Below are 27,721 nucleotides of genomic sequence, written 5' to 3'. Positions count from 1 at the left end.
CTGTTACGTGGCTGCTGCGACAGAAGCAAATTTAGGTTCCAGCGCAGACTCTCAGAGGAGGTGGCAGAATCAAGTTTGGGTGGGTGCAGTACCTGGCAGCATAAGTGGCTTCTGCATTGGCACGGCCTATTGAGGACTCCTAGTGACAAGGGCGTCGGTGAAGGCGAAGGGTGGCAACTTTCATTCTGGCAGCAACGTCACAAAGGGGTCTCGTACCTAGTCACCAGGCCCATGACCCGAACAGAGCACTTAACAAAAAAGAACTGTGGGGTTGACTGCTTTTTCTTTGTTTCTTCTGCCTTTGTAATCTATTTTTTGATTTTATTTTTCTGTGTTTTAATATGGCACTGGAGAAGGGTGACACTTTACAACATGTAACAAAATACACATGACAATAAATGAATAATTCAACAATTTTCTTAATGGATTATGTTATGCCTCATGAGGAAAGGCTATGCTTATACTGTTTGGAGTTTAGAAGAATGAGAGCTGATGATATTGAATCACATGAGATATTGAGGGCATTTGGCAGGGTAGATGCTCAGGGAGAGTTTCCTTTCAAGGGGTGAATCTAGAACTTGGGATTGCAGGTTAAAGAAAAGGATGTCCCATTTAACATGAAAATGAGGGTTTTCTTTCCTCTCTGGGTCATTTGAAATTCTCAGTTTTTGATCCATAAAAGAGTCAAGGGTTATTGTGAACAGTCATGAAAGCAGACTTAAAGTAACAATCGGATTAGCCATGACCTTATTGAATGGCCTACTCCTGCTTCTAATTCTTACATTCTTGTGAAAAAAGGTGGTAGAAAATGGTACTGTGAGAGCAAATAAGGATTTTTTTAAAAATGCATCCTACGCACCCTAGATCTCAAATACACCATGAACCTCTGTTGGACTCATCACTCTGTGACCCACTCTCCTTTTATTTGGTATATTTGAGCACAATTTCATGACATTTCCTGCCAAACACCCACCTTGATGCATTATAAAGTTTCTAGATCTTTCCAAAACAATGTAAACCCTTTTGTAACATCTCAGGACTCTCAGAACTTTTCCTGATTCAAGCATTAAAAAGCTGAGTTACAAACAAACATCTACATAATGAACAGGAAAGAAGCCAAGTTAGAAATTCCACAATTTTGGAATCCTTCTGAATTTGAAGTGAGTGCCTCATCTTTGCTTCCTGTTAGTTCCCAAAGCTCACACATTGACTGTTTCCATTTACAGGATGTTAGTTGCAGTGAACTGATTGAGACCACATCTGTATCATTCAGAGAAAATAGGGACAACTGTAGCTGGAGGGCTATTCTTTCATTGCAGCTGCAACAGTAAACATAAGATGTTGTGGTGAGGTTGTGAAATGAATAAAGAATGATGAAATGGGGGACTGTTTGGTGGATGTTGTTGAGGAATTCAAGGAGGTATTACACTTACAAAAGACGGTCTCCTCTCATAGAGTCAGTACAAACAGACCCTTCAGTCCAACTAGTCCATGCCGACCATAACCCCAAACTGAAGTAGTCCCTTTTGCCTGTGCTTGGACCATATCCCTCCAAACATTTCTCATTCATGTGCTTATCTAAATCTTTTTATAACTGTACCCGCATCCACTACTTCCTCCAGAAGTTCATTCCACTTTGTGTTTGAACTAAAATTTGCCCCTCTTATCTTTTTTAAATCTTTCTCCTCTCACCTTAAAAGTATCCTCCCTAGTCTTGAAATTCCCCCACACTAGGAGAAAGACACTTGCCATTCACTTTATCTATATCCTTCATTACTTTATGAACCTCTATAAGGTCACCTCTCAGTTCAACATTTTCATTTTGTGTTACCTGTTTCTCAGTAAAAGCCTCACAACTGAATCAGAACACAATATACCTATTTAATCTCATAACATGCTATATTACCCAATGTCTTGCCCTTGTTAAAGGTAAATTGTGCATAAGCATTCACTTTCTGCAGATTACATAAAGCTTGGAAATGCAATGAAATGTGAGGAAATTAATAACAAACGGCAGAATATAACAGCTACGTTCTCAGGATGCTGAAATTCATAAGATTGGCTGTAAATGTGTGGATTTTCATCCTAAATCAGGTACTGACAGTCTGGAAATCTCCTAGCTTGCTGTGCCAACACTGGGAGAAAGTCAATCGAATGACAGAATCTTCAGTCTGGAAAGGCGGGTGCTGGATATGGTCAGGTCCACTGCCCTATACGCAGTTTGGAAATGACCATTGCAGCTGCTGAATACCAAGTGGGCTGAATACTGGCCAGCAGTCTATTAGGCTTTACTTCAAACAGCTCTCAGTACACTTGAGTCTTCAGTCATCTTGAGGTCCACCACAGTGATATCAGCCTCAAACTATTCAAATCTTTTCTTTCTTTCCATCTGTTGAGAGTGTGATATAGCACATAGTGTTCTGAAATATGTTGCATTTCTCTTCTGCTGACTCATAGGACTGTTGGTGCTTATCTGGGTTGGGTAATATGTCTGACATTGATATGAGGATAGTATTTCTGCTTTGAATAAAACTTTTCCTCAAAGATTACATCCTAACCCTGGTACATGCTGAAGAGTATCTGTATCCCAGTCAGTGTTGTAGCTAGCATGTTGAGAGTGCTGTTTAGATTCACAATTGGTGATGATCAAGTGAAGTTGGTGCTGATGCCTCAATCTTGGATACCTCATATGAAATGGCTTGTTCTGAAAGAAAATGTTAATTACATGAAGGCTTGCTCATGATAGCAGCAAAGCTCAGTTATCTTTCCCAGGCCATGATGGCTGGGACAGGAGGCCCATGGCACATGGTCTATTCCTCCGCTGGCATCAAAATCCTCAGTAGAGAAAGATGTTCTAACATGAGGTATTGCTGCTAGCAGTGTCAAGCTCAACAAGCAATGGGTGTTTCACCTCTGTAGTAGAGCAAAGTCTTGGGACATAGATACTCATGAGGTTCACTAGCCCTGTTTAAATTCAGACACAAATGTGAACAAGTGAATGAATTAGGAGCAGGAGTAAGTCATTCAGCCCCTTGAGCCTGCACCACCATTCAATAAAATCATGGCTGACCTGATCATGGCCTCAGCTTCATACTCCATCGACATGTCTTGTTGGGAAGTGATGCCACTGGACAATCTACCTACCATGTTGGTTAGAGATGTCTTGCATGCGTTAATAACCAGTTGCCTGTTGTCTGTCAATCCCATGCTCATGGTCCTGATGTTCCAGCTTGCCAATCAAGAGTTAGTACCTTCTTTCTTTTTGTCTGTATAGTTTGATTGCCTGGTGCAATGGATTCTGTTTACACACTGAGCAGACACTCTGAAGCAGATTGGTTCATAGAGGGTGAGATCTTGCTCCTTGACTTGAGGGGAAATATTGGGTGACCAATGGGACTAAATGGTCAAATCTACTATCAGAGATAACCCATTCTCTACTCCAATCAAATTAGGCTGATCACTCATGACTTCTATTTACTGTGTTGTGTTGATTCTCTGCAATGAAATTGGTGTATCATTTCCGGGATGAAAGCCTGGGCAAAACTTATGGAGAGCCTGGGCTTCCCAAACATTAGAGACCACCCCCTCAACCCTTAAAGGACTGCAAAACTCTGCCTGGAATCAACTTGGTTGCAAGAATTGCTTGAAAGATAACAATAGCTTGGCGTCAGTCTGCCTTGAGCTTCCACTCCAGAGTTTTTGTCAGGGTTTACTCCCTGAACCTTACATTCTTCCAATAAATTGCCAAGGCAGTAATCAGCAATTGCTAGGAGTTGAATTTATGAGTGCCAGGGTGTGTCTTCATGCCTGTGGGCCTATATACTTCCTGTCCAAGGGCCAGACCTTCTCTGAGTTCCCTTGAACATTCAGCCTGAGGCCATGAGGGACCCAGTTTTCCTATATTAAGACCATAGGACCATAAGAAATGGAAATAGGAATCAACAATTAAACACCTCACATCTGCTCTGTCATTCAATAGAATCATGGCTGATCTGATATTCCTCACGTCCACTTTCCAGACTTTTCCCCCTAACCCTCGGTTCCCCTACTGATGAAGAATATATCAATATCACAAATAGACACAAGGACTCTGCCCTGACAACTTTCTGTGGCAAAGAGTTCTAAAGACACTCTTCTCTCTGAGAGAAGGAATTCCTCCTCATCTCCGTCTTGGCACCCCTTTATTTTGAGCCCATGCCTCTGGTCCTAGACTTTTTCCAGGAGGGGAAACATCCTTTCAGCATTTACCCTGTCAAGCCCCTTAAGAATCCTATATGTTTCAATGAGATCATCTCTCATTGTAATCTCCAGTGAGTAGAGTCCCAACCTGTTTAGCCTTTGCTGGTAAGAGAATCCCTCCATACAGGGGATCATCCTTGTGAACCTTCTCTGAATTGCCTCTAATGAAACAATATCTTTATTTAATAAGTGTTCGTAATACTCTAGATGTGATCTTGCTAGCAACTTGTACATTTAGATTAAGATTTCCCTCCTCTTATACTCCAATTCTGTTGGAATAAGGGCCAATATTCCATTGGCTTTTCTGATTACCTGATACATCTATGTGCTGGCTTTCTGTGTTTTGTGCACAAGAACCCCAAGTCCTTTTGTGTTGCAGTTTTTTTTCACTTAAATAATATTCTGTTCTTTGGTTCTCCCTTTAAAAATGAACATTGTCATACTTTCCACATTATACTCCACATACATTGGGGAGGCGATGGCCTAGTGATATCCTCACTAGACGGTTAATCCAGAAACTCAGCTAATGTTCCACGTACTCTGATTCAAATTGTAGTGGCAAAATTTCAATTCCACAAAAAAAGAAATTTCAAATTAAGAAACTACTGATACCATGAAATCATTGTCGATTGTCGGTGAAACCAATCTGATTCACGGATGTCTTTCAGGCAAGGAAATCTGCCATTCTCATCTGGTCTGACCTACATGTGACTCCAGACCCACCAGAATGTGGTTGACTCTCAATTGCCCTGCAAATGGCAAGCCATTTGGTTGGACCAATCACTACAAAGTCTCAAAGAAATGAAACCGAATGGATCACCTGGCATTTATCTAGCCACCAGAAAAGACAATGGTAGAAACAGCCCTGCTGATTCTGCAAAGTCCTCCTTACCAACAACTGGGGACTAGTGTCAATTGGGAGAGCTGTCTCACAGACTAGCCTGACATCATAATATTCATGGAATCATACGTTACAGACATCATCCCAGACACCACCATCACCATCCCTGGACATGTCCTATTCCACTGGTATAATAGACCCAGCAGAATTGGCAGCAGAGTGGTATGCAATTGGGAAGGAGTAGCCCTGGGAGTCCTAAATGTTGATCCTGGACTTCATGCAGTATCGTGGCTTCAGGTTAAATATGGGCAAGGAAACCTCCTGCTGATCACCATATACTGTCCTCCAGCTGATGAATTGGTACTCTTCCATGTTGAACAACACTTTGAGGAAGCACTGAGGATGGCAAGGGCACAAATTGTACTCTGGGAAGGGGGTTTAAATTTTCACTACCAAGAGTGGCTTGGCAGCCGTTCTACAGATCGAGCTGGTGGGGTCCTAAAGGGCATAGCTGCTAGACTGGGTCTATGGCAGGTCATGAGGAAATCAACAAGAAGGGAAAACATTCTTGACCTCATCCTTACCAAACTGCCAGCTGCAGATGTATCTGTGCATGACAGTATTGGTAAGAGTGACCACCACACAGTCCTTGTGGAGATGAAGACCTGCCTTCACATTGAGAATATCCTCCATCTCCACTCATTGTTTCCTGCCCATTAGCTTTTTTTTAAACCCATGCCAATATACTCCCTAAAACATTATGGACTCTTACCTTATGACCTTTGGTGTGGTACCTTGTTGAATGCCTTTTGCAAGTTCAAATACAACACATCTACTGCTTCCCATCTACCTATCAGGTTAAGACTTCCATAGAAAACTCTAATAAATTAGTCAGACATGATTTCTCTTACATGAAGCCATGCAAACTCTGCTTGATTAGATTATGATTTTTGTTAGTTAGATAGTTGATGTTCCATGATGAGGCTCAGCTGAGGACTTGTCGATGGAAAAGCCACAGACAAGGTACACATGTGGCTGTCTTCCTCACATTGCTGCTAGCCAATGGTGCAGGCTAAAAATGAAAAGCAAACTGACACACAAAAGCATTCAAACTTCCTTCATTGATGCACGAGATGCAGAACTTCCCTATCTGACAAGAATGATCCATCCAGATTTGACTCCACTTCCTCTGCATCATTTCACAATCATTGCCTGATTGCTCTTGGCGAAGAACAAAAGAATGATGTAATGGGAAACTAGCAGATGGAAAGAATGTTGTTTTCCATTGGAGACTGAATTTATTGTTTGAAACAGCTCCAAGCTGTGTGCAGTAATTGTAGCTGCAGGGAAATCCCGCCCCAGCCTCCGCTCAGAGATATTGTAGACTATTTGACATCGGTTGCTAGGCGCCACAGAATGAAAATATCTTGGGAGAGATTTACTGCAAACTGAGACCATAGATAGTATTGAAGAACAGAGAAAGTCCAATATAAGGTTGACTTCTTCTCCCCCAACAGAAAAGTCAGAAATCAGTATAAGATTATAGGAAGAACGGAGAGGATAGCAACAAGCAAGATTCAGCTTCAACCTATGCACCTTGACCATCAGGAAACCTGTGCTGCTACAGACATTGGTAATGGCAAATACAGCCATCCAAAAAAAAGGAGAATAAAAACTTCTGGATCCCATTTGATGTCTGTAGATACTTTCTAAACAATCTGTTCAGTGGTGTTGTTATGCACGTGAAAAGTCCAAATGGGACTTAAACCAAGACCCCCTATCCCAGAGACTACCAATGCACTACAAGAGCTCCACAGGATGTCCATATAGACATAGACTGAGCTACCTGCAGGTGTAAGACCATGAGTGACTAGTGACTTCTTTCTGTGATATGATGAGGATATTTAGTTTCAGTGTGATCGAAACCACCCAAAGCCCATCACCCTGAAAATGATTATGACCCTGAGAATTTAGGCAGGTGCCAGGGATCTGTGTGTCATCAGGTCAGCTGATGCACTTTTCAACACGGCAAGGGTACTCATAAGTTTATGTGAAAGACAAGGCCAATCAGGCTGATAAGCCGAAAGTGAGGACTGCTGATGCTGGAGATCAGAGTCTAGATTAGAGTGGTGCTGGAAAAGCACAGCAGGTCAGGCAGCATCCGAGCATCCTTCTCCTCTGATACAATCAGGTTGATAAGGTCAGTGGTTTCAATGGTCTCGTATTTTCCTACAGTCAAGAGAGTCCTAGATTGCAAGCACATAGCACCACCCATGAGTTACCAGGTGCATTCATGAATTGCAAGCGGTTACACACCTTAAATGGTCAAATAGCTTATGATTAGGACAAAGGAGATTTAATATCTGAGCAGAGCACCTTGGGAGTAATCATGATTGATACATCCAAAGATGCTCCCAAGTACTATAAAACATTATTCTGGCAACAGAATTGAAAATATGGATTCTAGACGACTATATCTGATGAGGAGATATTCCATGACCCACGAACTCAGGCAGAGCAGCACCACACTGAGAGCAACATGAGCAGGGTCACGATTTTACATTCTACAGTGTGAAACAAGTACTGTAGATAGACCAGTTCAGCATGTGTCAGCAAGGGTCTCTCTTGGATTAGTGGTGTGTCGCAGTGTCCAAAGCCTACAGATGTGAATGGATGGGTGGAGGATCTAGGAGAATGATGAGGATTCATCAAAACACTTTTATTCTTCCTCAGAGTACCCTTCAGAATCTTCATCAGCTCCTTGACCATTTAAGGTGTGTAACCACTTGCAATTCATGAATGCACCTGGTAACTCAAGGGTGGTGCTATGTGCTTGCAGTGTAGGACTCTCTTGACTGTAGGAAAATACAAGACCATTGAAGCCACTGACCTTATCAGCCTGATAGTATCCGAGGAGAAGGATACTCGGATGCTGCCTGACCTGCTGTGCTTTTCCAGCACCACTCTAATCTAGACTCTGAAATTGAGGAGTGGGGGCTGGGTGGCATGGTACCTACAAGGATTTTGTATTGTGGCATTTCACAAAGCAGCACAGGTGGCCTCCTCCGAACATTTCAGGCTATCATGAGCAGAAGACCTATTACAACTATCACAGCTGATGACCCCTTAGAGAACATTGTATGCAATTCAAATCATTATAAAAGCATGTGGGATCAAAGCCCTTTAGTACAAATGTCAACGAATTGCTTGGCAATGAATATTGCTAAAAAGAGACATAAGATAAAAATCTTCAGATTTATCTGGACAAAAGCCAAGAAGACCAATTTATAATGGACAACTTATGTAGTATGAGAGAGAATGCCGATTGGTTGGCATGGAGTTACAGCAAGAACTGTTCACTGTCACAATGAACTGATTAAATTCAAACTGGGCAAGTTGACTCTGATTGCTCAGGGAATTGCCATGGGACTGCAGAAGGAATTGGCTGCCACAATACCCCTTTTCTCAGTGAGAAAATACGGCTGTGTGAATGTATCTAAGTTGTTTTTCTTGTCTCAATCCTGATGAATGCAAGACAAAAAGCTTTGACCTCATGTCTCTTTTTAACAAATTTTAAAAACATTAGAAAATTTACTAGAACTTCAATTTATACCAGGTCATGCTGATTTAATAAAACCAAATGTAATAACATCTCTAACCTATCAGGTTGATAGTCATTTGGTGGTAATCTTGAGTATTACTGGAAAAAAAGACCTTTTATCTTTTCATCTTGCACTCATCAGGATAATTCACAAGAAATATAATTAAAGGTGAAACCAATATTTGTACTGTATGAGTGAACAGTGCTGATTAGTTGACAAGTAGACTCTGGTAGAAGCATTGCCATGGAGAATGTACAAGCTAATGAAGAATGACCGTTAACTGTCAATCTTTGTTAATATTTTAAACCAGGCAAGTTGACTCTGATGTGTGATCAAGGAATTGCTGCAAAAAATTAACTAGAGAATGATTATTTCTTCTTTTGTTGAGGTGCTACAGGCCAGTGCCTGTTCATTCTGTCTGCAAATTACAAGTTTTTGTGTATCAAGACATATAGGTTCCTGTACTCAGAATTCTATCACACTGTGAATCCAACTGACAATCCTCAACTTGTGTACAGAACTCACCAAGAGCAAGGTGAAAATCATTGACAAAATGTGTCTTTGTTCAGCAATGTCACATCAAATTGGAAGTATCACCTTGGCTCACAAATATGTGCCTAAATCGTTTTCTTAAATCTTTTCCCAATGTTATGTAATCATTCCTCCTCATCACAGTTGATAGAGCTGGAAACAGACTCTTGATTTTGATATCCCTTTGTGATGATCACCGTAGTCATCCTCTGGTTGCTTCAGGCCATGAGGGTCCTGTGTGTGACCCATGTTCAATGGCAGCTGCCTTCTCTGTCACCATGGAACCCAGGTGCCTCAGACTGATAGGGGAGTGGCTCTTATTCAATGGTGGTATAAGCACAATAGAGGGGAATAACCTTTTAGTTCATGAAACTAGGAGAGAAGCAGTTAAGGTAGAGATGAGAAATTATAAAGGTAAGTCATTTGTGGGAGTCTTGCATGGGCCCCTTTATAGTAACCACATGATAGAAAAGTATAAAGGAAGAAATAATGAGAATTGTCTGAAAGGTATGGTGATAAACATGGAGTTTTTAAATTACATATACACTGGAAAATCAAAAGTGCAAAGGTAGCTTAGATGAGTAGCTCAGACTGTCCTGTTCAGAACAACGATTTGGAGCCAAATAGAGATTAGGCTACACTAGGCCTGATATTGTGCAACAAGATAAGATTAATTAATGACGACATAGTGAAGGTGCCTCCCAGGTAATAGCAATCCTAATGTATTTGAATTTTATATTCCGGTTAAATGAGAGAAGAGTGGCTCCAACACTCACATTTTATACTTCAAACAGGTCATTTACAAGGTCAAGGCTCATTAAATTGAATTGTCAAATTAGTTTAACGGAAGGGCCCATAGAAATTCAGTGACGGACAGTTCAGGAGACATTTCAGAAAACACAGGACAGATACATTCCAACATGAAAGAAAAATTCCATTGTGAGGACTCACTATCCATGGTTATCTAAAACAAGCTAAGATAATATCAAATTTAAATGAAAAGCATACTATTGAGACTGATGGAAGGCAGATTAGAAGATTGAGCAGAACATAAAAAACAGTACAGAATGACTAACTCGGGGAAAAATTACAGTATAGGAGAAAGTTAGCTAGAATCATAAAAATATTTTGTCAGAGTTTCTAGATAGATTTAAAATGAAAAGGGTGGACAATATGCTGAATAGCCTACTTAGAGTCATAGAGATGTACATCATGATAGCAGACCGTTCAGTCCAATCCGTCCATGCCGACCAGATATCCTAAATTAATCTAATCCCATTTGCCAACACTGGGCCCATATCACCCTCAACCCTTCCTATTTGTGTACCCATCCAGATGCCTTTTAAATGTTGCAATTGCAATTTCCTCTGGCAGCTCATTCCATACAACACCACTTTCTGCGTGAAAGGTTATCCCTCGGGTCCCTTTTTAAATCTTCCCCCCTCTCACCCTAAACTATGCCCTCCAGTTCTGGACTTCCCCAAACCAGGGAAAAGACCTTGCCTATTTACCCTATCCAGGTTCCTTTGTAAACCTCTATAAGATCACCCCACAGCCTCCGACACTCCAGGGAAAACAGCCCCAGCCTATTCAGCCTCTCCGTACAGCTCAAATCCTTCAACCCTGGAAACATCCTTGTAAATCTTTTCTGAACCCTTTCAAGTTTCTATAGGTGGGAGACCGGAATTGCACAAAACATTCCAAACATGTCCTAATCAATGTTCTGTACATCTGCAACATGACCTCCCAACTTCTATACTCAATGCTCTGTCCAATAAAGGAAAGCATACTAAATACGTTCTTCACTACCTTATCTACATGCGACTCTACTTTCAAGGAACTATGAACCTGCACTCCAAGGTCTCTTTGTTCAGCAACACTCCCCAGGACCTTACCATTAAGTGTATAAGTCCTGCTTTCAAAAATGCAGCATCTCACATTTATCTAAATTAAACTCCATCTGCTGCACCTTGGCCCATTGGTCCATCTGGTCAAGATCCCGTTGTACTCTGAGGTAACCTTCTTCGCTGTCCACTATACCTCCAGTTTTGGTGTCATCTGCAATTTTACTAGCTATACCTCTTATGTTCAAATCCAAATCATTTATATAAATGATGCAAAGCAGTGGACCCAGGACCAATCTTTGTGGCTTACCACTGGTCACAGGCCTCCGATCTGAAAAGCAACCGTCCATCACCACCCTCTGCCTTCTACCTTCAAACCAGTTTCAGTGTCCACATGGCTAGTTCTTCCTCTTTTCCATGTGATCTAAACTTGCTAACCAGTCTGCCTTGAGGAACCTTATTGAATGCCTTACTGAAGTCCATATAGATCACATCCATCACTCTGCTCTTGCTACTTCTTAAAAAAAACTCAAATCAAGTTTGTGAGACATGATTTCCCACGCACAAAGCCATGTTGACTATCCCTAATCAGTCCTTGCCTATCTAAATTCATGTAAATCCTGTCCCTCAAGATTCTCTCCAACAACTTGCCCACCAGCAATGTCAGGCTCACCGGTCTATAGTTCCCTGGCTTTTCCTTACCACTTTCTTAAATAGTGGCACCATGTTAGCCAATCTCCAGTCTTCTTGCATCTCACCTGTGACTACTGATGATACAAATATCTCAGCAAGGGGCCCAGCAATTACTTTCCTGGCTTCCCACAGAGTCCTAGGTGCACCTGATCAGGACCTTTATGCGTTTTAAGACATCCAACACCACCATCTCTGTAATATGGGTATTTTTCAGATGTCACCATTTTCCCCCATTGTATATCTTCCATATCCTTCTCCACAGTAAACACTGTTGCTAAATATTCATTTAGTATCTCTCCCATCTCCTTGGTTCCATACAAAGGCTGCCTTGATAATCTTTGAGGGGTCCTGTCCTCTCTCTAGTTACCTTTTTGTCCTTTAGTGTATTTATAGAATCCCTTTGGATTTTCCTTAACCCCCTATTTGCCAAAGCTATCACATGTCCCCTTTTTGCCCTCCTGATTTCCCTCTTAAGTATAGTCCTACTGCCTTTATACTCTTCTAAGGATTCACTCAATCTCTGCTGTGTATACCTGGCATATGCTTCCTTCTTTTTCTGAACCAAAACCTCAATTTCTCTAGTCATCCAGCATTCTCTACACCTACTAGCCTTGGCTTTCACCCTAACAGGAACATACTGTCTCTGGACTCTCGTATCTCATTTTTGAAGGCTTCCCATTTTCCAGCTGTTTCTTTATCTGTGAACATCTGCACCCAATCAACTTTTGAAAGTTCTTGCCTAATACTAATGAAATTGGCCTTCCTCCAATTTAGAACTTTAGCTATTAGATCCATCTATCCTTTTCCATCACTATTTTAAAGCTATTAGAATTATAGTCTCTGACCCCAAAGTGCTCCCCCACTGACACCTCAGTCACCTGCGCTGCTTTATTTCCCAAGAGTAGGTCAAGTGTTGCGCCTTCTCTGGTAGGTACATCCACAGACTGAATCAGAAAATTTTCTTGCACACACTTAACAAATTCTTCTCCATCTAAAGCCTTAACATCATGGCAGTCCCAGTCTATATTTGGAAAGTTAAAATCCCCCATTGTAAGCACCTTATTATTCTTACAGATAACTGAAATCCCCTCACAAATTTGTTTCTCAATTTCCTACTGACTATTAGGTGGTTTATGGTACAATCCCAATAAGTTGATCATCCCTTTCTTATTTCTCAGTTCCACCCAAATAACTTCCTTGTACATATTCCTAGGAATATCCTCCCTACATTAAGCCACAATGTTATCTCTTATCAAAAGATTTATAAATTCCTGCCTAACTTCCTACATTCTCCCTTCAGAATCCCATCCTTTTTCCTTCCTACGTCGTTAGTTCCAATGTGTACAATGACCTCCTGCTGGTCCCACTCCCCTTTGAGAATATTCTGCACTCTCACCGAGATGTCCTTGATCCTGGCACCAGGCAGGAAACTCACCATTCTGATTTCTCGTTGCCAGCCACAGAAACATCTATCTGTGCGTCTGACTAGAGAGTCCCCTGTCAGAATCGATCTCTTAGAACTTGACGTACCTCTCCTTACATTAGAGCCAGTCTCTGTACCAGAAACTTGACTGTTTGTGCTACATTCCCCCGAGAGTCCATCACTCCCTATGTTTTCCAAAACTGTATACTTGTTTGAGAAGGGAATAGCCACAGGAGACTCTTGCACTACCTGCCTCCCTCTCTCACCTCTCCTGGTGGTAACCCATCTACCTGACCTTATCTGCAGTTTTTCTTCCTTCCTATAACTATCATCCATCACATCCCTGAACTCCTGTAAATTCCTCATTGCTTGAAGTGGCAATTAGAGGCAATCTGATAGGACTCGCAAACAAACATATTACTGTAGACATAATCATCATTAACATGGAAATTCTCCCTAATCCCCCGCATCCTACAGGAAGAGCACAGCCCTCGACTAAAGGGCACCTTTGCGCTTTAACAATCTTCAAAAAAATAGCACAGTCTTACTGCTCTAAAAAATACTGCTCCAGGTTAACTTAGTACTTATGTTTTATATTTATAAATTTAAATCAAGAGACAGATCTCAATAAAGCATATAACCAAGTAGAATCTACTCTACTCACTGTTTTTTAAAAAAAGACATCAACGTTACACTTAAAAACCATTCACTTATCTGCTCCTGTGCTGTGAGCTCTCCCATGCAGGTTCCTCCAAGGTCAGCTGTGAATGCAGTCCGATGTCTAGAAATACTTGAACTCAAACAGTAAAGGGAGTAGTTGTGCAGATTCACTGATGTCAGACAGTAGTGCAGGTTTCTTTCTCTCTTCTGCTCCTATATTTTATGGTTGTCTTATGATCTGGTTTACTCAACCATTTACATTTCCATTTCCCCATTCTGAACTAATGATGGGGGAGGCCAAAGGTGAAGCAGCTGAACATGGTTGTACCTAGGACACTACTCTGAGGAACTCCTGCAGAGATTTCTGGAGCGGAGAGGACTAAACTGCAAGAGCCGTAACCATCTTGTCATATGCGAGGTATAATTCCAACCAGAGAGTTTTCCTCAATTCCTACTGACTTAATGGCCCAGATCTTCTGGTCTCCATATTCTCAGAAAAGGGACCCTATGGAAATCCAATCTACTAACAGTAAAGGAATTTCCTTGGAAGTTTGGACTTCCAATGAGCTATTCCAGTGCTCCCCAAGACCCTCTGACCAATGTGAGTTGAGACTATGGACAGCTCCATTTGCTTATTGGAAATATTGGACAGACCAAATCGCCCCGTGGCTCAACATTTCAACTCCCCCTCCCACTCTGCGGAGGACATGGAGGTGCTGGGCCTCCTCCATCGCCGCTCCCTCACCACCAGACGCATGGAGGAAGAACGCCTCATCTTCCGCCTCGGAACACTTCACTCCACGCTTCAGTCTCTCTGCCTTTATTCCTGATGAAGGGCTTTTGCCCGAAACGTCGATTTTGCCTGTCCTCGGATGCTGCCTGAATTGCTGTGCTCTTCCAGCACCACTGATCCAGAAAATCCCAGTCTAATTGCTGGATAAATGGCACCTCAATCACTCATACTGACTCCCAATTCCTATCTCAAACCCCTCTCTATCCACACTGACTTCCCCAGACCATCCCCACTGACCTCACTGACCAACAGCCTTTGCTTCAAACCCAAGCTTAATTGAGTACCCCTCCTGACCTGACCTAGCCCTTGACTGACTACATCCCTCCAATGTTGCCTCACTGCCTGACCCAACAAACCAGCAAGCTTGACATGACTAGCCCCTATCCACTCACTTGCCAGTCTACCCACTTATCCATTTACCTCATCAATCCTTCTACCCTAACCCTTTAATCTAACATTAAATCATTATCAAGCTGGAGAGGGTTCAGAAGAGACCAGAATGTTGTCGGGTATGGAAGGTTTGAGTTATAAAGAAAGGCTGGATAGTCTAGGACTTTTTTTCACTGGAGAATAAGAGGTTGAGAGGTGACCTGATAGAAGTTTATAAAATAATGAGAGGTACAGATAGAATTAATGGTAGTTGTCTTTTCCCAAAGATGGGGAATTTCAAGACTAGGGGGCACATTTTTAAGGTGAGAGGAGAGATGTTTAAAAAAGACATAAGCAAATCTTTTACACAGAAGGTGGTTTGCATGTGGAATGAGCTTCCTGAGGAAGTAATGGATGTGGGTACAATTACAACATTTAAAAGGTGATTACATGAATAGGAAAGGCTTGGAGAGATATGGGCCAGGAGCAGGCAGGTGGGACTAGTTCAGTTCGGGATTATGTTTGGCCTGGACAGGCTGGACCGTAGGTTTCCATTCTGTGTGACTCTATGACTATGATTCTATAACCATTCACCCGTTTGCTAACCTTCACACTGGATATTCACTTGACTAAACAACTATTAGTGCCTTTAAAATGGTGTTGCCCTTTTGCCATTCTCTGTGTGAATTTCTGTACTGAAGGAGTTTTTCTGCATTATAATCGGATGTCTGGCCTGTTACCAAATGAGTTTTCCCAGGTTAGTAAGTATTTTTCTCTTTTGATCACTTTCAAATTGAGCATTTCTGCACTATTTGGAAGTTTGTGCCAGTTTTGGGGCACCTTGATTGGAAATGTTGCCTTGATGTCAAAGGCAGTTATTCTCAGCTCACCTCTGGAGTTCCACTCTTTTTTTCCATGTTTTAAAACTGTGATTTCTGGAGTTGAGTGGGTCTGGTGAAGCCCAGACTGAACATTAGTGAACAGGTTATTTGTGACTCACTGCCATTCCTCACTAACACGGTTGCTGACCTCATCCATCACTTTGCCGATGACTGAGAGTAAATTAGTGGGTTGATAATAGATTTAACTTGTCCTGTTTGTTGTGAACAGACCCAATGTGCCCTTTAAAATTTAGCCGTGTAAGCTTTTTACAATATTTTTCTGCAGCCACATGCACATAGTGTTTGTCAGAGAGCAAGGCCTCAGCGTGCCTTGAAGCTTGCTCACCCATGTAGCTTAGTGGGATCGTTGAACAGGACAAACCTCAAAAATGTTCTGTTTTGTTGGGTAGATAGCAGTGTTTTTTCCACATATTATTTGAACTGACATGACCGTGTCGGTTTAAAAGAACTGTATCGAGTGGGTCCCAGTGAGAGCAGCTTTAACATTTTGAGAGCAGCTGACTCTTTAATATTGTAAGAAATCCCATCAGTCGACTGATCGACACCATCTCCATAGTAGCCAGTGAAATGAGAGTGCAGTAGACTCACAGCAGCATTTGTCCTTTTGTGAATGCGTGTGTGCACCAATAACCCTGAGGTTTATAGAAGCAGACTGACTGCACCACTTGGAGCTGATACATACTTAAAGTGACTGGGCTGCAGAACTGTATGTGAAGGAGGATATTCACAGAATGAAATAGAAAGTATTGTTCAGATTCTCCAGTGACCCCTGGCTGCCCAACCTGAGCTAGAACAATTACAACAATTTCTCAAATGTATGGTAGGAGGTTGCAAATCTGTTGGGTGGGAGCATTTTAGAGCCAGGGCTGCTGTCTATTAATGAATAGGTTTATTGTATAGGTAAGATTATTGCTGATATCAAACAGTGATGGCCATTACCCCTACAAGGCCCATAGGGAATCACTAATTAATCTCCTTGTGGAGTTCATTGAGTATGAGTTCCCTTGGTAACCCAGGGATGATTCTGCAGAACTGTCTGTGCCAGACTGTGACTAGCCTTTGCACGCCACGAGAAGTGGCTCTATTTTGGTATTCATCAATAAACAATGTTTCTTTCATCTCAGTTTTCTGAGTTATTACTTTGGTGACAAGAGTCAAGAAAAGTTTCAGGCAGCCTTGCCTTTCAATGACCCCGGTAAAGCCAAGACAGGAAAATATTGGAAATGCTGGAGTTTGGGAAACTAAAATGTTATGATATGGGTTTGGAGGATTGGCCCCAGTACACTGAAAGAGTGAGATATGTTTTTCAGGTGGATGGGATAGAAAGAGATCACTGAAATGAGTCATTGGCCCAAACTTCCAGCATCATAAAGAGTTTCCTTTGATGAACTGTTAGATGTGTTCGTGGATCACCATGACCCCAAACCATCTATTATATAGCAGTGTTATAGGTTTAACATGGCAAATAAACTTCCTGAGGAACCAGATACTGAATTCTTGATGAGACTGCAGAAATTGGCAGAACACAGGCGGCAATATGGGCAGCTCAGTGGTTAGCAGAGCTGCCTTACAGCACCAGGGACCCGGTTCGATTCCAACCTCTGGCAACTGTCTGTGTGGAATTTGCAGATTCTCCCCTTGTCAGTGTGGGTTTCCTCCGGGTGCTCTGGTTTTCTCCCACAATACAAAGATGTGCAGGTTAGATCAATTAGCCATGCTAAATTGCCCAAGGTGTGTAGGTTAGGTGCATTAGTCAGGGGTAAATATAGGGTAGGGCCATGGGTCAATGTGGACTTGTAGGGCCAAAGGACCTGTTTCCACACTGTAGGAATTCTGTGATTCACTGTGTGATGATGCAGCTCCTTTAACAAGGTTATTTTGCCCTTGGTTTTTTTCAAGAGGGGTAGTAAAGGTAGAGGTTCAAATGTGTCTGGAAATATCTACTTGAAAAAGTGTTTAAGTTTTTTTTAAAAGGAGAGTGGCTAGTTTGTCCAGTTCAAAGTTTTAGTTTGGTTTGGTTTTAGCAAGCAGCCTGTTTGAAACTGCTGGTCAAGTTTTAGCTGGGAACCCAAAGAAACCGCTCCATGCCGGTCCTGTCTCTCATGCTGACATTCATAATAGGTTATTTTATGATACAAGCAGTAAAACAGGACTGTCTTTGAACTAAGATTCTAATAAGGTTGTGTAAAAGATGTGTTAATACCTGAAGTGCAAAGATGGCAGCAGATAACCACAAAAGTGTGGAATTGTTACATTTCCCTGTACTTTGAGGTTCTGATCTTGAGGAGGTATTTGTCAAGCTTCTTTTGTGCAATTGCAGATTTAAATACTAAGACAGAACCAATTCCTTTGCAGTAAATCCTCATCTTTCCTTGTGAGGTATCATCATTAGTTGATTGGGTGAAGCACAGCCTTAACTCTAGTTTATTTGTATATAGAATATAAGAATCTAAATTCATTCATCTATTCAGAGTTAGCTTCCTGTTTATTAAATATTCTATTTGTTATGATCCAGTTGATCTTAATATTGTATAAGTCAGGTCCTAGAGTGAAACTTGGCTTGATAAACCTTAACTTTTTTGGAGCAGTAGAGGTTAATTACTAAAAACATTCACATGTACTTTTAACATAAAGAATAAAACATTGATCAAACAGCCACCACAAGAACTTAGATGCAATCTCCATGCTTCTCAGATGTACTACAGATTATGCTTCTACCAGTCCTACTGCTTGCTTCCCAATCCACAATAAGTTTGACTATTTAGATAACTATATATGATATAAAATAGAAGTATATAAAAATAAAGATTGAGCATATAAGTCTCAATGAACATAGAAACAAGAATAAGCTGGTCAGTTTGAACCTTGTCCATTATCCGAGATCATGATTAACCTGAAACCACATTTGCCCTTTTATTGCTGATAGTTTTGGTTTAAAATGTCAATTGCTTTTCCAGGATGTGAGTTCTAAATTTTCAGCACCCTTTGTGTTTAAAAGTACTTCCTAATTTCATTCCTGACTGATCTTGCGTTAGTCTCAGTCCCCTGGTTCTGGATTTCCTGACCAGGGGAAATAGTTTCCCTTCACCGAGCTATTTGTTCTCTCTTGTACCTTGAAAGCTTTGATGAAATCATACCAAAACCTCCCAAATTCCCTGGACTGCAACCTTAGTTCGTCTAATCTCTCCTTGTAATTTAACCCTGGGAGTCCAGGTATTATTCTAGTACATCTATGTTGCATTGTCTCCAAGGCCAACATCTCCTTCAAAAGGTCTGTTATCCTGAATTGTTCAAAGTGACTCCAGGTGTCTTGTATACTTGAAGCTTGGTCTATACCCCTTTGTATTTGGGTCCTCAAGAAACAAATGCTTGCTTTCCATTTTTCCTTTGGATTATTTTTCTGTTCCTCACAATTTAATGATCTTTTTCTAACGTCCTCAGTTTGATCATTTCTAGGTCCAAAGTAGATTACTTTACATTTTCCTTCATTGAAATCCATTTGCTACAGATTTTTCTTCTCATTTAATATATCAACAGCTCTTTGAATGTAATGTTTCCATCTACACAGGATCCAGTGCTAGCTTTTGTGATGATGTCATTTGAATATTTGGTCTCTTATTCCATCAGTTAAGTCATAAATAAATATGGTGAATAGTAGAGGCTGTCATGTTTGCATGGGCAACCCGGAACTAGCTAATTACTCCTCCAATGGGCCAACATGAACTCAACAGCTGAATGGGCTCTTCTGTGCTGTAAGACCTTATGATCATAAGATGCAGGAGCAGAAGTAGGCTATTCAATTGATTGAGTCTGCTCTCCTCTTCATTCTAAGATCATGGATCCTGTGATGCCATTAGCCACATGCTGCCAATCCTTTAAGTCAACAATTTGCCTTCATTTCCATAAGCTTCAACTTTAGCACTCAGCCTCTAATGAGCAACTTTATCAAATGCCTTCAGGAAGTTCAAATAAACAGTATTCATGGGCATTCTCTTGCCCATTGCTTTTGTCATTTCTTCAAAGTCAAATCACTTTCATCAGGCATGACCTACCCTTTACAAAGCCAATTGTTCTGATGAAAAGGCATCAACATGAAACATTGTTGCTATCTCCATACACGTATCTCCATATTCAGACCTGCCAGTACCTTGTAGAACTTCTGATTGCTTTAAAAGTCCACGTTCATTTTCTCTGCTCAGGTGAAAACTTTCAAGATATTCGGTGACACTATTTTTAATCATAGATTTCACTAATGTCTGAATAGCTGTTGTCAGGCTAACAGAACTATAATTTTCCTGGTCTCAATCTCATCCTACTGAAGTCAGCCTCACTAAATCAAGAATCGTAGGTGAACTTGTGCTCTTCCTAAGCTAATGGTCATTTAATTGGGCAGGAAGCTAGCAGGAGGGGCAACACGTGCATATCTATTAATGCTGTTTGCCACCCACTGGCAAGCAGACAGATTGCCATGTGGAATGCAGACTACCCTGCTCCCATGGATGTCCCTCATTCAGTTGCACCCAGTGTACAATCAAAGGACCTGGCATCAAGGCAGGAATGGGTGAACAGAGAAAGCTCTATAAGAGCCACACTATTGCCCTTGCTGGTGACCCTTGCTGCAATATTTTGAACTTAATCACATCATAATCTTTATTGTATAAATGCCATGTACTGATAAGCTTTCAACTGAATCTGCTTTGTTACTAAATATAATACAGCATGCATCCTTAAATTATGAATTGTGCTTGTTTACCTTTATTCAATGAATAACTTTTTCTGACCCCTGAAAATTCTTTCTTTCATGACTCCCTACGTTCAGTGCCCAAGGAAATTGATGTACAGTGCCTTTCAATTTGATTGATTGAACGATAAAGCATTCATGATTCAACTTTAAATCCTCAGGATTTTTTGAAACACTTCAGGTCGACAAAGCACTTCTAAAATATCAGTGCTGCAAACATGACAATCTATTTGCATACAAATGGTAATGAGAAAAATGACCAGAAAAATCGATTCGAGTGGTATAGGTCAGCAGTAATATCAATCAGATTACATCAAAAATAAAAGGATTTATTGTTGGGACAGGATGAGACAGTGGTACCAATTTGACTGAATGGCCTGCTTCAGTGATGTAATTCTATGTTTCAAAAAAAAGGAAAGAACTTGAGACAGAAATCTGCCTGAAATGAGGGACACAAATAGGAGAAATAGAGATTAAAAACAAGGTCAAGCCTATGGTGAGTCTTTCAAAGAATTTATAAAATCTCTTATCATGCTTTATTATGCATCCTTTCCTTCATTTACAGAAATAAAACTGAAGAAATACAGATACCTGATTGCATTGGTCATCATTCTGATGGTAGTTGGAGTATTAGTATTGATAACAATACCTGTGGTGCAGAACAGGTCACTACCAAAGAAACTGAAGGTAATTGTGAATATCTTTTGGAAAGTTCTAATGGTAGGTCAATGATGGCTTACTTATCTTTTCTCATGTCCGACTTAAGCTCCTGCGTCCAGGCCATATTTTATTATTACTCGTTATTATCCAGTATTAGGATGTGGGTTTCACTGGCTGGGCCAGCATTTATCGCCCATCTCTAATTGCCTTTTAAACATGGCAATGAGTCATCTTCTTGAACCACTGCAATCTTAATGCTGTTAGGGAGAGATCCAGGATTTTGACCAAGTAAAGGACATATTTCAATGTCAGAATTGTATGCATCTTGGCAGAAGACCTGCAGCTATTGGTGTTTGTGTATGCCTATTACCTTTCTCCTTCTTGGTGGTGAACCTCAGAGGGGCAGCAGAGACTGTTGAATAACTTTTATAATTATAATGTTTTTTTTTAGCATTAAGTCACAATCTGATTCAATGAAATACTGTCGTGGATTACACAACACCGTTAGAATCATAGAACTGCATAGAATATACAGCACAGAAACAGCCCATCCAATCCATGCTGGGACTTTTGCACCACCTAAACCTTATCATTTATGTAACTCTATTACAGTAATGCTTTCTTCCCTGAGACCTTATGTGCTCACCTAACCTCTGAGAATTGAAACACTTAGTGTATTCAACATTTTTATAACTCACTGGGTAAAGAAAGTTTCAGGTAAGCCCTATATGATTTCTTGACAACTGTCATAAATTGATACTGGATGAGTGGTGCTGGAAGAGCACAGCAATTCAGGCAGCATCCGAAAAGCTTCGAAATCGACGTTTCGGGCAAAAGCCCTTTTTGCCCAAAACGTCGATTTCGAAGCTCCTTGGATGCTGCCTGAACTGCTGTGCTCTTCCAGCACCACTAATCCAGAATCTGATTTCCAGCATCTACAGTCATTGTTTTTAACCACGTCATAAATGATAGCTCTCCTCCACACGTGGAAACAAACACTCTCCCTGGATTAATCAAAATCTTTTGTCATTCTAAAAAGACTTCATTCATGGCACCCAGCAGCCTCCTGTTTTCAGGGGTGAAGGAATTCTGTCTGTTCATCATTTCCTAATATGAACTCACATTTTTGGTATCATCTTTGTAAACTTTTTGTGCCTATTAGAGTCATAGAGATGTACAGCATGGAAACAGACCCTTCGGTCTAACCTGTCCATGCCGACCAGATATCCCAACCCAATTCGTGTCCCACCTGCCAGTACCCGGCCCATATCCCTCCAAACCCTTCCTAATCATTTACCCATCCAAATGCCTCTTAAATGTTGCAATTGTACCAGCCTCCACTGTAGCTCAGATCCTCCAACCCTGGCAACATCCTTGTAAATCTTTTCTGAACCTTTTCCTCTATTTCCTCTTCCTCAAATAGCAACCAGAAAGACATTGGTTAGACCACTGTTGGAATATTGCATGCAATTCTGGTCTCCTTTCTACCGGAAAGATGTGAAACTTGAAAGGGTTCAGAAAAGATTTACAAGGATGTTGCCAAGGTTGGAGGATTTGAGCTATAGGGAGAGACTGAACAGTCTGGGACTGTTTTCCCCGGAGCATCGGAGGCTGAGGGGTGACCTTCTAGAGGTTTACAAGATCATGAGTGGCATGGATAGGATAAATAGACAAAGTCTTTTCCCTGGGGTCGGGCTTCTCATCCTGCTCTGTCTTTAACCTTGTACCATTCAGATTGTATTGCCTCTCCTCTTTAAATCATCTCTCCTCTCCAATCTTTGTTATTCCAATCAAAACGTGTCACTTCACCCTTTTCTATATTTGATTTGTTCTGTCTTTTTTATTATTCATTCATGGGATGTGGGCATCACTTGCAAGGCCAGCATTTATTGTCCATCCCTTATTGCCTGAGAACAGTCAAGAGTCAACCACGTTGTTGTGAGGCTGGAGATATATGTAAGTGTGACTAGGTAGGAAAGGCAAGTAAAGGACATTAGTGAACCAGGTGGGTTTTTACAACAACTGAAAGTGGTTACGCCATTGGGTTAGCTTTTTATTGAATTCAAATTTCACCAGGTGCCATGGTGAAATTCAAACCCATGACCCCAGAATATCAACCTGGGGTTCTGGCTTACCAGTCTAGTGACATTTCCACACACAAACATTCTCCCCCCCACCCCATAATGAAGAATGAACTTCCTCAATATTAGACTCAGAGTCATACTGCATGGAAAGAGATCCTTCAGTCCAACCTGTTCATGCCAACCAAGTTTCCCCAACTAAACTCACGCATCTTCATGTTTGGCCCACATCCTTCTGAACCTTTCCTATTCATGTACCTATCTAAATGTCTTTCGAATGTTGTAACTGTATCTGCATTTATCACTTCCATCAACAGTTCATTCCACATACACTTTTCAGACTGGAGATCTGTGACCAGTGGTATGCCACAATGATCGATGCTGGGTCCACTGCTTTTCGTCATTTATATAAATGATTTGGATGTGCATTTAGGAGGTATGGTTAGTAAATTTGCAAATAACACCAATGTTGGAGGTGTAGTGGACACCCAAGAAGGTTACCTCAGACTATAATGGGATCTTGTTCAGATTGGGCAATGGCCTAGGAAAGGCAGATGGGATTTAATTTAAATGAATGAGCATTCTGGAAAGGCAAATCAGAACAGGATTTATACACTTAATGGTAAAGTCCTGGGGAGCGTTGCTGAACAAACAGATCTTGGAATGTAAGTTCAAAGTTCCTTGAAAGTGAAGTCCCAGGTCGAAAGGATAATGGCAAAAGTGTTGGTATACTTTCCTTTCTTGGTCAGTGCATTGAATATGGGAGTTGGGAGGTCAACTTGTGGCTGTATAGGACATTGGTTAGGTCACTTTTGGAATATTGTGCACAATTCTGATCTCCCAGCTGTAGGAAGGATGTGAAACTTGAAAGGGTTCAGAAAAGATTTATAAGGATGTTGCCAGGTTTGGAGGGTCTGAGCTATAGAGAGAGTCTGAATAGGCTGGGGCTATTTTCCCTGGAGCATTGGAGGCTGAAGGGTGACCTTCTAGAAGTTTATAAAATTATGAGGGGCATGGGTAGGTTAAATAGCCAAGGTCTTTTCCTCAGTGTAGTGGAGTATAAAACTAGAGAACATAGGTTTAAAGTGAGTGGGGAAGAGTTTAAAAGGGACCTATCGGGCAATATTTCCATGCAGAGGGTGGTGTGTATATGGAATGAGCTGCCAGAGGAGATGGTGAAGGCTGGTACAATTACAACATTAAAAGGGTATATGATGGGTATTCTACATTGGGGCTCACTGATGTAGAGAAGACCACATCCAGAGCACTTTGGATTCCAGCATCTGCAGTTTTCTGATCATCTTGCTATAGGAAGAGATTAAAAAACTGTACAACCTCAACATGATGTCGCAACATCTATACTCGCTTGCCTTCATTGTTCAGACCATTGTGCTAAAAGCCTTCTTAACCACCCTGTCTACCTGTGATGCCATTTTCAAAGAACTATGTACCTACACCTCTAAGCCTCTTTTCAACAACACTTCCCAGGGCCTTACCATTTGCTCTATAGGTCCTGCCCTTGTTCATCTTCCCAAAATGCAGTACCTTGTATTTATCCAATTTAAACTCCATCTCTTGTTCCTTGGCCCATTGGCCCAATTGATCAAAATCTCTTTGTAATCTTAAGGGGATCTGGATGGGTATATGAAGAGGGTAGGATTTAGATGGATATGGGCAAATGGGATTAGATTGATTTAGAATACCTGGTCAGCATGGACGAGTTGGACCGAAGGGTCTGTTTCCATGCTGTGCAGCTTTATGCCATTGTGAAAAAGTTGCCCCTCAAGTCCCTTTTTAAATCTTTCTCCTCTCACCTTAAAAAAAACCCCTTCAGGGTTTTGAATTTTGAATTCCCCATCCTAGAGAATGATCTTTGCTATTCACTTTATCTTGCCCCTCATGATTTTATAAACCTCTAGAAGGTCACTCCTCAACCTCCTAGACTCCAGTGAAAAAAGTCCCAGCCTATCCAGCGTTTTCTTAAAAGTCAAACCCTACAGTCCTGGTGATATCCTGCTAAATCTTTATTTAACTCTCTTGGAACTGCAGATGAAGAGGGTGTCGTGGCATGGGGAGAGTAGCAGAACAGTGAGGTAGTGATAGGTGAGCACAGGTAGTGGATGCAACCTGGTTGGTCGATGGGAGGGATGAATTTGATTTGTAGCTGGAAGGAAAGGTTGGTAGGTAGAATGGAAGGGAGGAGGCAGGGCTGGAAAGGGATGGGTGGGAAGGTTATTTGAAATTCGAGAACTCCGTGTTAAGTCCTTCAGGCTATAGGCTGCTTGGCGGAAGATGAGGTGTTGTTCCACCAATTTGTGGTCTGATTCACTGTGGCAATGGAGGAGACTGAAGAGGGACATGTCGGAGGGGGAATTGAAATGGGTGGTGACCAGGAGGTCAGGCTAGCTGTTTCAGGCCCAACAAAAATGCATGGTGAAATGGACACCTTGTCTATATTGGGGCTCACCGATGTAGAGAAGACCACATCCGGAGTACTTTGGATTCCAGCATCTGCAGTTTATTTTTATCTCTTTCTATAGCAAGATGATCAGAACTGTACAACCTCAACATGATGTCACAGCATCTATACTCAGTGGTCTGAACAATGAAGGCAAGCATTCTAAATGCCTTCTTAACCACCCTGTCTACCTGTGATGCCATTTTCAAAGAACTATGTACCTACTAAAGTCCGTCCAGCCTTTTTAGAGAATAAACACACTCAATCCTGGAGAATAAAACCCCTGAGCAGGACATCAAACCAGATACAGAGAGCATTAGTTCATAATTCATCTATGATAGACTATCAGAAGCTTGAACAATGCATGTTTTCAGACCTCCAGACAAAATGCAGGCTGGCAGCTCGATACTTCCACCTGCTATAGAAAAAAAAAACAAAACCCCAAAGTTGGTAAAGTGAGATTCTGGACAAAGAGGAGCAGTGATGCAGTTTTGTATTCCTTTGATGGACAGTCTGGATATTGGACCTGATGTTTGAATCAGCTCCCTGTGATCTCATGTTAGTGTTATGAAGCATTACAATCTAATATGTGTCTTTGCAGAATGATGTCATGTTCCTTTTCTATGTCCACAGTATGGAATAGTGCTTGATGCCGGTTCCTCTCACACTGCATTGTACATCTACTCCTGGCCAGCTGAGAAGGTGAATGATACTGGTATAGTTACAGAGGTGGATTCCTGCAAAGTGAAAGGTAGGAGATTTGCGGCTTGAAGTTTGCTTAGGTATTACTCGGAACTCCTACTCTGTCTCTCGCACTCATTTCTCCCCCTCTGCCCCATTTGCCTTCCATTTTCTTCTCTGTTTCTCAAGTTCTACCCCTCTCTCATTTCCCTGAACTCTCCCTTTTGTTGCTCTTCCCCCTCTGTCTTACTTCTTCCTTGCATCTCTTGCTGCTGACCTTAACCCATCCCTCCCACCCTCCCTTGCTCTCTCCTTCACTCTCTATCTCAGGGTCTCCCTCACTCTCTTTCTTGACATGGTGTTTCTCCCTCTCTCACTCCCTCGTATCATTTTTCCTTAATCTCTCTGACTCTTACTCTCTCTCTCAACCCCTCTTTATCTCTGCCCTTTTCCATCTCTTCCTGTCATGTTCTCCCTCTCCTTGTTCTCCAATTCGCTGCTCCCCTTCTCCTCTCTCTCATTAGTACCTCAGACTATAACTGTTTTTCACTCTCTTCTTTAGTTATTGAAGTGATATGGGCATCTCTGGCTTGGAAAGTGTTGATTGCCACCTTCTCCAGAGTAGTGATGGGCAATGAGCTGCCCACTGCAATCCTTAAGTTGTAGAGACAGCCAGTGTATAGCTAGGATGGCAGTACCAGGATTTTGACCCAGTGACAGTGAAGAACCTTCCTTCCCTGCCTGACTCTCTGCCACATTCAAAATATTTCATATCCACATGATATGAACAGAGTCACAGGAATAGTATTTGGTTACATGTGTGCATGGGTGTATATGTGTCTATACACATACATATATAGACGTGTACATGAATAATGTACACGTTGCATGTGTATATTCTATTCCTGAAAAGATATTATTGTATACATGTACATAGGTGGCACAGTGGCTCCATAGTTAGCACTACTACCTTACAGTACCAGGGACCAAGGTTCGATTCCAGCCTCGGGTGACTCTCTGTGTGGAGTTTGCATGTTCTCCCTTTGTCTGCGTGAGTTTCCTATGGGTGCTCCAGTTTACTTCCACAATCCAAATATATGCAGGTTAGGTGGTTTGGCCATGCTCAGGTTAGGTGGTTTGGCCATGCTAAATTGCCCCTAGTAACCAAGGATATGCAGGCTAGGTGGATTAGCTTAGGAAATG

At 41.5% G+C, this 27,721-nt stretch overlaps 1 protein-coding gene across 4 annotated transcripts in view; it reads left to right on the top strand.

Annotated features, from left to right (window-relative positions):
- The window catches only part of entpd1 (ectonucleoside triphosphate diphosphohydrolase 1), a 121,268-nt gene that overhangs the window by 42,345 nt on the left and 51,202 nt on the right, over window positions 1–27,721 (top strand). For all 4 annotated transcript variants that reach the window (XR_006314956.1, XM_043712871.1, XM_043712869.1 and 1 more), the window contains exons 2-3: window positions 21,204–21,325; window positions 26,471–26,588. Coding sequence is in view for 3 of the 4 variants with exons in the window: in XM_043712871.1 (XP_043568806.1) it covers window positions 21,204–21,325; window positions 26,471–26,588 (240 nt within the window). In the remaining variant the exon portion in view is untranslated. The remainder of the gene's footprint in view (window positions 1–21,203; window positions 21,326–26,470; window positions 26,589–27,721) is intronic.

This window comes from Chiloscyllium plagiosum, chromosome 22, assembly GCF_004010195.1.
Source record: "Chiloscyllium plagiosum isolate BGI_BamShark_2017 chromosome 22, ASM401019v2, whole genome shotgun sequence".
Lineage (NCBI taxonomy): Eukaryota > Metazoa > Chordata > Chondrichthyes > Orectolobiformes > Hemiscylliidae > Chiloscyllium > Chiloscyllium plagiosum.
Note: the sequence above shows the minus strand (reverse complement) of the source record. Positions and strands in the feature narration are given on the sequence as shown.